At 47.1% G+C, this 14,010-nt stretch overlaps 1 protein-coding gene across 1 annotated transcript in view; it reads left to right on the top strand.

The window, feature by feature from the left end:
- The window catches only part of LOC147673531 (complexin-3-like), a 50,058-nt gene extending 38,695 nt beyond the window's left edge, over positions 1-11,363 (top strand). Inside the window, exons 2-4 of the mRNA XM_086947396.1 lie at positions 5,696-5,911; positions 10,689-10,776; positions 11,127-11,363. Of these exons, the coding sequence (XP_086803522.1) occupies positions 5,739-5,911; positions 10,689-10,776; positions 11,127-11,339 (474 nt within the window). The 5' untranslated portion in view covers positions 5,696-5,738 and the 3' untranslated portion in view covers positions 11,340-11,363. The remainder of the gene's footprint in view (positions 1-5,695; positions 5,912-10,688; positions 10,777-11,126) is intronic.
- The last annotated feature ends 2,647 nt before the right edge of the window (positions 11,364-14,010 follow it).

Genomic DNA, 14,010 nt, shown 5'->3' with positions numbered 1-14,010 from the left:
AACAAAAACACTCGCTAAAGTGTCAACAACCAAGAACTCTGGGAGCGACCCACAAATACTTAACTCAAAGATCAATGGCGTCACCAGGAAGGCCCGTCTATCGTCTCGCTATACCAAGGTCTACGCCAGGCGCCAAAACAGGTCTACAGTCAGGGCAGCAGTCCGTCGCAGCCGTCCGGAGGCGGGAATCTTCGCGGGAAAAGTCTTCGGGCCACTTATTTCGACAACTGGATCGATGAAGCGGAGTGCACCTTCCCTCGGAGATTTCACACGAAGTTCCTCACGATCGTCAGGCTTGGACCGGTACCACTGATGCAGCCCCACGTTGGGCGCCAACTGAAGGACTGGGTTCTTTAAGACCCAGCGGTGCCAGGGCACAACACCTGAAACCTTCGTGGGTAACCTGCTCCGGCGTACGAATCACAGAGACACGGGACACTTCCTTCGACGTCAAAGATTCAAGGTTTATTTACTGCAGGGAACACAGAAGTCACAACAAGTACACCACGTGCAACTTGGGGAGACTGCTTCAAATTGGTTCTGTAGATCGCTCCTTTTATACAGTTTTTACCCATAGGACAACATGGTACACAAAAGTTTACAACTCAGTTCTCATCATTATCCCCCAGAGGGGTCGCTTTGGTCACTTTGAAACACATGAGGTCCGGAACATAAGTGCGGAAACATTTGGCGGTTCCCAACTGTAAAAACCCATCTTCCCAACATTAGTGCATTCCGACCGGTAGTAAAACAGATCGAAGTAGGAACAAAGACAGGTGCGGGGGAAGACGGAGACAGTGGGGAGATCGGAAAGGGTGTAAAAGGGGAGGTATCGGGAAACACGAGATACAGGCATCAAAGGGACGTGCCTAATGAAATGCACGGCTGAGACAATAAGTCCGTGCGGCAAGATGAGCCTTGAGCGGCGCCATCTGCCTTACAGTAACATCCCCCTCGTCATAAAGACATTTACAAAGGACATGTGTCTTCCGTACATATCTTGGGAGTCCCAGGGTCGTGAAGCGGACAGCGTCCGTTCGCTGGCTACTTGAGGGCAAGAGACAAAATGGATGCCGTATATAAGATGGAACCCGTGGGTACAGATGAAAAACCCACATAACAAACGAACGGTTTAAGTTAGCACAGCGAAACTGCGCACACTTACTAAACTCGTCATTTGCGGTTCATAGATACCAGACTCGACCATATTCGTGCGAGTCGAAAGCACCACTTACAATTGTCACGGAACCTCACGGGTCCGCTGACGGTAGGAAACTCCAGAAGGCCTGCATACGGGAACGAGAAAGCGCATCAGCTGCCTGATTTAACACCCCTGGCACATGTCTTGCCCTGAAGTGGACGTTTAGCCTCATACACAGCAGAACAATTTCCTTCAGCAATCTCAAGATCCACCTGCAGCGGGCAGCCTGACTATTCATACACTCAACAACGGTCATATTATCAGACCAGAACACCACAGAGCGGTCACGAAAACCCTCAGGCCATGTTTTCAAGGCCACCAGAATAGGGAACAGCTCGAGAAACCCGATGTTACCTGTGAGCCCATTCTCGTGCCACCACGCCGGCCAGGCTTGTGCTGACCAGTGATTACCAAAAATGGCGCCAAATCCAACACTCCCTGCCGAGTCCGTCCACAACCCCAGCTCCTCAGAGGAAACCGCGGGTTTGCTCCACACGACCCGACCGTTGAAATCCGCCAGGAATGCCAACCATATGCGCATGTCCTGGCGAACCTCTGTCGAGAGCCTTGTGCGGTGGTGGCCTTCCTTAAGGCCCACCATGGCCTGAGCAATAGAGCGGGAAAATGGGCGCGCCATCGGCATTACTCTAAGGGCAAAATTTAGTTGACCCACAACCTGCTGCAACTGATGCAATCTTACTTTCGTCTCGCTAATACATGTTTCAAGCGATGCCTTAAATTTCGTCACCTTTTCTTTAGGCAAACGGAAGCACCCCTCTTCGGAATCGAGCTCTATTCCAAGAAACTCGAGCGAAGTAGACGGCCCCACTGTCTTACCGGGTGCCAATGGCACGCCAAAGCGTCTCATGAGATCACAAAATTCATTCAAAGCTTGTGCACACTCTGTGTCCCCGGCTGCCCCCAGGAATAGAAAATCATCAAGATAATGCATCACATGTGTAAACCCTGTTGTTCTAGTGAAAGCCCATTGCAAAAAACAACTGAATCTCTCAAAATACGCACAAGAGATGGAGCAACCCATTGGCATACATTTATCCATGTAATAGCGACCCTGAAACATGAAACCAAGGAGACGCTGATCATCTGGGTGTACCGGGAGCAACCGGAACGCTGACTCGATATCTGATTTAGCCATCAGCGCTCCGGGCCCCAGGCGATTCAAAATGGCGACGGCCTCATCGAAAGATGCGTACCGCACCGAACAAACTCCCGGGTCAATCGCATCGTTCACCGAAAGACCCCTTGGAGCTGACAAATTATGTATCAACCTGAATTCCCCCGGATCTTTTTTGGGGACCACACCCAGGGGTGAACAAACAAAATTAGCAACTGGCGGGTTGTCATATGGTCCAGCAACCCGACCTCGGGCCACCTCTTTACCAATCTTTGCTTGTACCACCGCCGCATTGTGCTGCACCGACAGTTGATTCCTACATTGTGCCTCACCCTGAAAATTCCCCGCCGGGATGCGGAAACCATATGAGAAACCATCTCGCAACACCCCAGCGGAGATATGATCTGGGTATTCGTTTAGCCAAGGGATCAGTGCCATGATATCAACCGGGGTAGGTAGAAGCACCCATCGGACTATTTCAGACCTGTTTGGCGCCTCCTCTACTCCCCGTATCACTAGCCTTGGCTCTGCACATAGTCTCGGGGTGCGAGGACTGCCCACACCCCGAACATTCGTGCCTGAACTTACAAGAACCCTGTGGCCTGGTACATTTTCCTCTGTTAAAGCCCCAGCAGATCCCTTTTTTACCCGAGCTGCCACTATTCCTCGAGTTCCGGTCATTGCTTGAACCTGCCCGAAAGGGCGCCCCTGACGAATGGCGGGAATACTCAACCACATCACCCCCCAACGATGGCGACTTCCCCACGCCTGGCTTTTCCATTTTTTGCCATGAAATGGAGTCAAAACAATCCCACGTCAGGGATGAATCGTGCTCTTTGGATTTACGAAATATATTATCATAAGAAAACCATTGATTACCCCCGCAAGTTTCATAAAATTCCATGATACGTGTCTGGTACACGGCCAATTCCCCCAACAATTCGGGCCTACGTTCCCCCATAATTGCAATGAACATTCCAAACGCTCTGCTCCAATTGCCTATCGGTTCATCGACTCTGAAACCGGCCATCCTGGCTCGCCATACACTAGGATGTAGAAACTCTTTTTGATTTTTTACATGCTCAATCTCGTAGTGATCGGTCAACAAGGAAAACATGTTCACATATTTGTCTGCCCATAGCCTCTCTTTCACCTCGATCGGGATATGCTGAACAATTTTTTCCCTCCTCGAAGGTACCGATCCCTCCCCCACCATTGGCAATGGCTGCTTACCTGGACCTGCCGTCGTAACTGTAGACCCTGCCGAAGCAACGCCCGATCCTGGTTGACCCACGGGAGCCTGCGGGGAAACAAAAGGACAAGGTGCCTTTGCAGCATCTCGGGATTGCCGCAACTGCTTCATTATTAATTTGGCCTCTTCGGCCGTGTCCCCCAGAGCAACAGAGCCCTCGTTGTTCCTGCCCAACCATGCCGCCAGTTGGGCGGCCAACTCCGGTGGCATATCCCCTCCGTTCACAGGGGTAACTACGACAGGGATCGGCTGCCCTGCGTCGGGAATCGGCACAGGAGCCTCTACCGGCCTGGGCGGGCTCGCCGGGGGGGCCTCCGGGACTGGTACCTCGTCTCCCGTTGCCCTGTTCCTGGCCCTTTTTCCTCTCCCGGAAGGGACCACCCCCGGCAATGCTGGCCCGATGATTTTCTTAGGCCGGCCCGTACCGTCCCTGGCCGCCATCTGCTTCTTCATCTCCGCCATGTCTTTCACCAGCATACGAAGCATTTGCTCGGTGCTAACCTTCTTTCCGACCTTTCTGCCCGGCATTTTTCTCACGATAGGTGACCGAAAGGTCCTGGACAAGGCTTCTAGCGCTAAAAGAGAAAACAGAAAATTACAAATTTCAAAATTGGCTCTTCGTTCCGTCTCGAGCTCACGTGCAACGGGGAGGTGCAGCTTCAGAGCACAGGAACAAGAGGATGCTTCCTTGGCTTGTCGCTCCTTTTATCCTTCTTCGGGCGGGCGTAGACCCACCTCCAATCCGCCTCCCGGGCGTGGCTAGCGGTGTCGGTGTCTAGGACCACCCTCTCTTGGGCGGGAAAAGGCGCGCCCCAGCTACGCCGCTTCGGGCATACCAGCCGGGACACGCCTCCCGCCCAAAATGGCTTCCCGGGGGGATCGGGGTACTCCACCATACGTTCGGGGGGACCGAGTGGTCGCCCCTTTCCATATGTCACTTTCAAGGTTGGCTGTTGTTCAGAATTTATAATTAGATGCAAACAGACTCCAGCTTTAATGTAAAAAAAACTCCAGGAGTGCATAAGATATACACACCACCTGACAAGTCTCCTTATTGAGTGATGGCTGAAATTCCAGGAAACAAATGTTTTTAGTTCAGTGGACTGGTTCCACGATGTGTACTGGCAAAAAGACTTGTGAAGTCGCAACTCAACTGTAATACATTATTACAGTAGAATATGTATGTTTCTTATTACATCAGACTAACTATGCCAAACGTAGACTGCATTTAATGATTTAGAGCCAAGTATTCCTAGTTAATACAAGTTTCCCTGCATTATATCAGTATTTATTTTGACATTTTACCTCAATCTTTTAGTATGTTTGTCTATTACACGATCAGAAAATGTACCACAGATGGCAAGTCATTTGGAAAAAACATTTTGAAGTTGATTCACTTTAGGCAGTGTGGAGTGGATTGTTTCTTTCCCACAGTGGTTTTTAATCTTTATTAAGTTTCGAGGTTTTGTGTTTGTCTCCTTGAGTGAATACATAAAGGAACAACTGAGAAAGAATAACAGGGTCTTATGTAGTTGTTCATGTGTAAAAATAAAACTTTATACACTCTTTTGTCATAAGCACAGATTGTAAACTATAGTGTACCAGGATCTCAACCTTACACACATTCACATTCTAAACATTTTAAACGGTGTTTATTTCCTAAATCGACCCAAAATCAATCGCCGCATATTCTACAATTGGTCAATTTACTATTCTGACTCCAGGCCTTGTATATGCACTCTTATGCAGGTTCAGAGAGGGCAGTGTCGGCTGTTCTGTTTGTATTGGAGAGGGCCAAGGTTGACTAAACATGGGCAAAACATGCATAATTTCCTTTGTGGAAATGAGCCAGAATGGGCAAATATTAGGCGTTAGTGCGTACAATGCTAGTCTGGTGTTTTATGCTATTTTTTTAGCTCATCATATGACCTTGTGTTCATTTTGACCCTTGGGAATTCAACTTTTCATTGTGCCACCACTGAAATAGAAGGAACCGGATTCCCCTGCCTGTAAGTTGATGAACACTTTAAGTGTTGCACCTCAGCATTGGTCAAACCACCAGTTTGCTGGATCTCTAACCCATTTATACATCTCTCTCCTTATCTAGGTCGCCCTCTTCATTCTCCTGTGACTTCCTGCCCAAGGGTTTGATGATGAAGGCGCTCCTGGGGGCGCAGGTGAAGCAGCTCACCTGCTGTGTCCCCACCAAGTTACAGAAGGACCCACCTAAGCCCTGTGAGGAGGAGGAGGAGGGCCTGGTCGCGAGGATGAGGAGGAAGTGGAGCTCGGAGGATCAGTACCAGGAGAGCGTGGAGGAGGAAAAGTAAGGTAGCCTTGTATTGTGCTCCCATATCCAGGGCTCTGGTGTCCTCCTAACATACTCCACACAATGCATCATCCCTTCCACCCTGAATTAACCAGCAATCATAGCCAAGTAATTGAATCAGATACTGATTTTTTTGATCCATTGTTATCATTGATGTGATTTTTTTTTATCCTGTTAACTATTTACATCCGTATTTATTGATCGAACAAGCAGGATTTACAAAAAAAATATGTATATAGAAATCTAGGAGTAAAGTTCCTATTTTTTCATGCAAAGTTGCGACACTGCGCTGCTTTGCGTGAAAGGAATAGGACAGGGCTACAAAGATGGTGCTGCTGCTCTCTTCCCTAGTTTAGTCGCACTTTCTGGTTGACTAACGCCGCACACAAAGCTTTGCACCATAGCTTAAAAGGTGTGTGCGTGAGTCTAGCATAGATTTTATATTGAGATGGTACCCTTCCAGTACAAATACTATACATAGAGGAACTTAAAAATCATTTCCCACTTTGTATGTCCTGTGCTACAGCACCCTTGCACAATTAAAAAAGTTTTGAGAAAATATTTTGTTTCTACTTTGAATCTGCATCAAGGAGGCGCATATTAGTGGCACAAACTTTTCTACAAATGTTAGTGGATGGAGCTTTGCATCAAAAACCATGTGCACCCATTAGACCTCCCCCCTAAGCATAAAGTAGCACAAAGCACTGCATTGCACTACTTTGCAGTACTTTACGGCTACTTCCCCAGGCAAGAAATTAAATCCACTATCAATATTTTATGTTGGTTCACATCACTTTTGGTTTCTTGCACAGTGTTTTGAAATGTGGCCTGTAATCATAGGAATAAAGATGGTAGAGTGTTCAGCCACACAGATACTTGAAAATCGAGTCATAAGGTTGTTCATAAATACAGGAAGGGTAGGCTCAGCCTAAGGTTGCTATGGAGGGCCTTACAAGACCCTGAGGTTGCTAGAGAGGGCATTAATGGTGGAGCTGTGCCATAGGTCAGCTTGCCTATCATGGATGAGATGCAGTGGAGGCGGTTGACGAAGAAATCCTAGAAACTGCTTGGCCGAATGGTTGTGTATTGAACCTTGCAGGGGAGTTTTCAGTGAGATAGTGGCTGAGGTAGAATGTGTTGACTCAGAGACAAGGATTAATAGAGCACTGCCCTTCGACGATAGCTGGCTGACTTGATGATAGTACGGAGGGAGTCTCGAGATGCTGAAATGTGAGTGAGTTGCAAAATTGACAGTTTGTCAAGAGTGGAGGAGGGTTGCACCAGGCATCAATCTTCCTCTTGAATGGACTTTTAGCACCAGGTTTAACACTGTGAATGCGAAGTTCAGGTGAATCTTCTATATGTTCCGGAGTGGGAACTCGGCGCAGATGGCTATGGAGATGGGAGGCTCAATGTAGAGTGACTGTGTGTGCTGAGGTTCTTGGTGGAGGGAGAGGCTGTTAGTGAAGATTAAATGGACCCCACATCAATACTGAGAGTGGCAAGAGTGTCAAGAGCTGACCCGAAGGAAAAGGTATGAAACCTGGGTGCTCCTAGCGTGGCTGAGCGATGTGTGGCTCAACACGTTTCAGCACATACAGAGGTGCTTCTACTGTGCAGACCGCGCTGTGTTTCCGCGATCCCCATCTTACGGGCGGGTGTTTTGCGAGAAGCATGGAATGGCGGATCAGAAGGGCAGCAGCAGAGAAACAGAGTAGAATGTGGAACGCAGGATATCAAATTTGGGCTCCTTCCAATGTCTAACCAATGCCATGACTTTCACGAGGAAGGCGTGGATATGATTTATTATGAGTACTTTCCAATATGGTGATGTCTTCTGGATAACTGATCCAAAATTCTCAGGCAATGATGGAAAAAGGCTGTTTTGCGCCATGTCCCTTCCAGTTTATTTCATATATTAGAAGGTATTAATCAGTGACAGGTTCACCACAACATATTTATTCCTTTCTTTATTGTTGTATTTATCATCCATTCGCTACTACTTTTGCTATTGATTTGTGATGCTTTGTACCTGGAGATTCTGGTGGATTTGTCTCGCTTTGCTCTTTCTTGATATCAGCGTAGCTTAGTGCTTTGCTAGTCATCTCCACGTTAATCTTCATCTACAATCAAAATCTAAAGGTCACCAAGAAGGGTTTTGGACCCTCTTTTGAGGTTCTTCTCCTATCCAGTACACTTTTAAGGAGACTCTGACAACTTTCATGTGTACTTTTAAGTTCAGTTTAGCACCTGGGATAGTGGGAGGGGTTGCTCTTTCCCCGGACAATCAAGAAGGCCTTCCACCAGACCTCCGCAACCAGTCCTTGACAAGGAATTGGGAAAATACATAAAATCGTTGAAGTAGAGGAGACTTTAAAGTTGATTTTATGGTTTTGATATCCCAAGAGTTTATATTGAAGGTGAGAGATAAAGGAAAAGAAGAACAAAGAAATCTTAGTGTAACTAAGAAAGAGTGTAAGGAGATAATATGGTGAAACAGAGAGGGTGGGGACTATTCCTTAGGAGGAAGACCGCTGATAGAGGTATTACCGTGAAGTGTCAAAAATACCATGAACCTGGGAAGGAATTCCATCAGAACAGAGAAGACAACCAGTTCATGGTATCGACAGTGATAAATAAGAAAGAATGAATAGGTAGCATACTGGGATGCTCAACTTGCAGAGGCTGCTGATTGGTCATGATAATAACAGAAGAGAGATGCTCATTGCATGCTGATGTGGAGAAGTCGGATTGGTGAGTCAAAGCAGTCGCCTCAAGTTGAGTGGGCAAAACCCAAGTTGTGGAAAGTCAAATATGTTACGTGTAGTAAATTAAAGGGTGAGCAAGTTGTACACCAGGTATACAAAAGGCATGGGAGTGTAAATTAGGAGACTGAATGAACAACGATGAAGGGGTTAGAGGGGACAGCAGCTGTACTCATTTTGAAAAAACATAAGTGCAGAGGCCCAAAGTAGTAAACTTTGGAGCTCAAGGCTGTGGCTGCAGGCTGTGGGGATATTGAATACCAAAACTGCTTAATTTTTATCACCACTAAAATTGCAGTCTCATTTTCCCACGCTTATGGGTTCCTTTGAATCCCTACTTTATCCCTTTGTTCACATTTTTCCTATATTTCTCATCCTCTTTCTTCCTTGTCTACTTCTCCGATTCATCCTCTGGGCCAAAAGCTCAACATAAAAATAAGAAGTACTGGTCCCCAAAAATGATTGCTGGTGTCCACCATTGAAAACCACCGCCACAAATCAAGTACTGAGCATGAGGGTCAATGTACTGGAGTATGATAAGGAGATTTACTAACTTGGTTGTGATAATGAATTAAGATAGGTAGCGCCTTTTAAAGGCAGGCATACCTAACATGACTGAGTCCTCTATCATGGCCCTTGAGACCGATTACCCTTTTTTTATATAACTTTATTGGCCTTTAAGAATCACATACAGGCAATTTTGATATAGGAGATTACTGAAGGTATATTCATCCCGCTCCCCCGCCATACAGCCATAATAGAGCAGAAAAACATTACTACCGGCATTTTCTCACAGCATCAAAGAAGGGGGCTCAACCACATCTGTGTTATGTATGTGGAAGATCCCTGTGCTCTGCCTGCAGTTGGGAAAAACAAACAGTAAACAGGATCCATTGCAGTCGTATTATACAGTCATAAGTAGACCCTTTCCCTTTACTCTGTCCAAGGATTCCCATGCCACCATTAAACAATTTAACTCCCCCCACCTCCAGGTCAGTACCTTGTATCTCTGCGAAATAGATTGTGTATGTACGTCCTAGGTATCCCAAGGTATCCTCATTCCTCATATACTATCAACCATCATTGGTCAATGCACCGGGGAAATCTGTGCCCCCTGCTCATTCGCACTCGGGGCCCGTGGCTCCTGTAAATCAGACAACATACATGCCCAATTCCAGAGATTATCTTCAAGTGTTCATCCTTATGGTCGTGACCACCTCTGCAGTCGCCCACTCACACGTCTCTTAGCCTCAACCTCAAGCCCCCCCCCTCCACCCCATGATCTCTGCAGTGTTTTCAGGCATACAGGTTTGTGTTTGGAGCTCCACAGGAGATGAATGAATTAATGAATGAATGAATGAATGAATGAATGAATGAATGAATGAATGAATGAATGTTGGATTTATAGAGCGCATGGTTACCCTGAGGCGTCCCAGCGCTGTAGCACTGGGGAACCCGTCCTGGCTTTCCCTGTGAGATGGTCCCTTTACTGGGCATCCCTGGCGGTGATGGGGCCGGAGTGGAGATTAAGCAAGCTATTGCTCAGAGTTGCAGCGTGGGACCCCATGGTTAGAGTGGCACCGAGGTGATATTTATCGGGCCCGCTGACATTGGTCCTGCACCCGGCCGCGTCGGGAATTGAACCCTGGTCCCGGGCCGACCTCTGCCTCCGGGTCTGCCGCCTCTAACCGTTGAGCCACACTTCTCCACAACAACCCATCCAACAACTCATCCAGTGTCTGGAAATAATGCCTGGGGACTATATATGAAGAATGGTGTAGTGCATATAGACACTGGGGCAGAACGATCATATTTGCAATTGCTATTCGACCCACGAGGGACAAAGGCAAGTCCCCTAAAACCGCACAGGCCGCCTATACCATCCACCACCCTCCCCACATTGAGATCACCGATTACCCTTTCAATTATCTAGTACCTTCTTCTCCCTTTTGTTGGATAATAACTCTAAACCTTAAATGTTTGCTCTTTTTATATTTTTCTTTCATCAGGAGACAACGAGATACCTTCTACGCCCAGAAGAAAGCAGAGAGAGCAGTGATGAGAGACCACTTCAGGGAGAAATACCAGATTCCCAAGGTACGAGCCCTGGAACCCCATTTGATTGGCTTAGCATTTCCTGGAAAAATGCAACCAGTTTTCATGAAGGGTGCAAATCTACCCTAGGTGGGTAACCTGATAACATTGTTTCCTTTTTATGGTGCCAACTTTTGTCAATATTTTACCACTGCTTGCTATCCCACATCCAAAGCAGTCTGTTGATTTATTTTTTATAAGACAGTGTTAAGAGAAAAATGGTAGCACTTTTCCTCCAACCTGTTGACCCAATCTCAACCCCCCTACTAGAACCTCAACAGCTTTGCATATCAAGCCCACATTATCCCGCGTGCATCTTCTTCAACCAGTTCCTTCTTGTTCCCAACCTCCAGAACCAGGCGGATGCACCGGTTCGTCGCAGCAGTAATGTGAAGCTGTCCAAAGACATCAGTGCCTTGGTGAAGCCGGAGGAGGCACCGGAGCCAGCACGATCCTTCTTTGGGCCACTCCCAAACTTTGAGAATTTGGACCTCAGCTTCTTGCGGAAAACAACTAACAGCACCATGGAGTCCCTGCGACAAGGCCCGCAGTGCCAGATCATGTGACAAGAGGTTGTGACAGCCATTTTCTTTTAAGTAACTTCTACGACGCTCTGCTCATAATTCATTCACTTAGTGCAATATGTTTAAATAATATATATGATTCACTCCTCTTTATATTGAGTAGTTCTGGCCGACAATTAAACTGGAAATGCCTCCCACTGCATCTTAAAAAGTTTGTTGTTCCCCATTCTTAATCATCTGATTATGAGACATTCATGATTTTGTCTGACAATAAAATTCTAAGAAAAATAATAGAAATCCTCTACAGAAGCAGCAGTTGTATTGTTTGCCCTTTTAAATTAAGATTCTCACACTGTTGAAGATTACAACATATGTTTTCTGTTATTGTTCAAACGGTGCTGCTCTATTATTTACTTATTAAGGCCTGTAGAGCCTTGAGTGCTGAAAGGTCAAAGAAAAGAGATCCAGCTTAATGGTTGGGAGGGGAAAAAACTACTGTGGTGTGGGGTAAATAACCATGGCCGATAGTTTTTCAACTGCAACCCCTATTTGTTGTTAATTTAATTTGAAGACAAGTCTGATTAGGGTTTTCAGAAGTCTCTTAACCCATGGATCAGATCTCCAGTTGTGTGCAAAAACAAGAGGGTACCCCCGACTAGAGTTCCTAATTCGGGATAAATCAAACAATTGAAAATACAGTAAATTAGGAACTGGTTAATTTATGGACTGAGACTGACATCGGACAAAAGTGAATGTATCTTAACCAAGATTTTGGTACAAAAAATGTTTATTCTTTATTAAATCATATTTGGTTTTTTAAAAAGAGCAATAGTGTTTGGCTGCTTCAAATATATGACAAACTTTCTACATATATGACATACTGTAAATTCTAATTCATGTGTATTTATGGTGCATTACAGTAGTTATTTAAAACATGGCTATAAATTACAGTGTACTACGCGCGTTTCGGCTGTGAGCCTTCATCAGGAAGCCATGAGTATTTAATAAAGAATAAACATTTTTTGTACCAAAATCTTGGTTAAGATACATTCAGATATCCAGTTGGACATGAACACATTCCAGATTCTCCGCTCCTTAAACACCCAAAGATCTGCCTCCATGTTCCATCCACTAGAAGGACTGTCATTGATTTGACATTGAGTGAAGGTTTCTAGTTGGTTCCTAAGGAGGTGCCATTGTCTGCCGGTAAGTGGGCTATTGCCACAAATTGCTTTGCATGTGATGCACAGTCATTTCAATGTATTCCTGGCATGTGGTGGGAGCCATACAGTGATTTCAAGGCTGATTTGACCTGTCCCGGTGTACAAAGGTGAAACAAATTCATTGTTCTGAGATCTTTGGAAATAGGTTTTTCAGAGACCAGAAGAGATGATATTACGGTAATTGGTGGCTGGAGTTGACCTCCTATCAGGCGGACTCTGTGGTGAGCGTAGAGAAGCGGAAAGAATTTTAGGGAAGAGAGAGCTGTATTTTCATTCCCTTAGCCACTGCATTGACTTGAGGAGAAAAAGTGTGAAGTGCATCAAAAATAATCCTCAGGAGGAGCTTAGCGGGCGACCAAGATGGCCGCGTAAGCTCGGAGCTCCGTGGACCGTCCGATCCACCGCAATTATCCTGCTTGAAATCCTGGTCCACGTTGGTGGCATTGTATGGCTGGCGGCCTGCTGAGGCGGGGGCTGCAATCGGATTCCAAATCGGAGGCTCCTGAGTGAAGTTACATCGAGCTGAACTCCGCTCCGTGACGGTGCCATTGTCCATCCGGACTTCGTCACTTCGCCACTTCGCTCGACCGCACGGAAGGGGCCTTGCCTGCCATCTCCTGGGTGCAGACGTTGTGATCTGGCCTTGCCCTGGTCGACCTGAGTGGGGTTCTTCCTGATCTGCTTGACTCCTGGCTGTGGACCCTGACCTGAGACCTCCGGTCCTTTGTTCTCGGGGACCCAACATGGCGGGCAGAGGCGATTCGGATAGGGCATCTAATAAAGGTGGTCGTGGCAAACCACAGACGCAAAACAACCGCATGGAGCGGTATGTCAACCTCAAATCGCCACCTACGTCGGGTGCGGTCTCCAAGGGGACCCCAGCTACTGCCCTGCCGGACGGCTCGGATCCTACTCTGGTGGACATTATGGGTGCCATCACCAGTTTCCGTGCTGACGCACAACACCAGCACGAGACCATGTCTCACAAGGTGGATTCCATGGCCATTGATATTGCTCTGATCAGGACCGACTTGGGCAAGACGAATGACCGTGTGAGAGCGCTGGACATTAAGACCACTAGTCTGACCTCGGATGTCTCTGAACTGCAAACGGAGGTCCGGAACCTACGATCGGCTGCCGATCAGTTCTCGAAACGGCTGGAGGATTTTGAGGGGCGAGCCAGGCGGCAGAACGTCCGCATAGTGGGGGTCCCGGAAGGGGCCGAGGATGGAGCGGCAGACCTCTTTGTGGAAGAACTGGTCAAGACCCATTTGGCGCCCTCTGGACTGAGCAACTTCTTTTCGGTGGAGCGGGCCCACCGTGTGCCGGGTGGTCCACCTAAAACGGGGGCGACGCCACGACCCATTGTGGCGCGCCTTCTTAACTTCATGGATCGGGATGCGATCCTCCAGGCGTCCAGATCGCACGGACCACTGCACTACCAGAACGCGGAGGTGCATTTTTACCCTGATTTCACCAGACAGGTGCAA

The sequence above is a fragment of the Lissotriton vulgaris genome, chromosome 12 (assembly GCF_964263255.1).
Source record: "Lissotriton vulgaris chromosome 12, aLisVul1.2, whole genome shotgun sequence".
NCBI classification, from domain to species: Eukaryota; Metazoa; Chordata; class Amphibia; order Caudata; family Salamandridae; genus Lissotriton; species Lissotriton vulgaris.
This window is presented reverse-complemented; position numbering and strand designations above follow the sequence as displayed.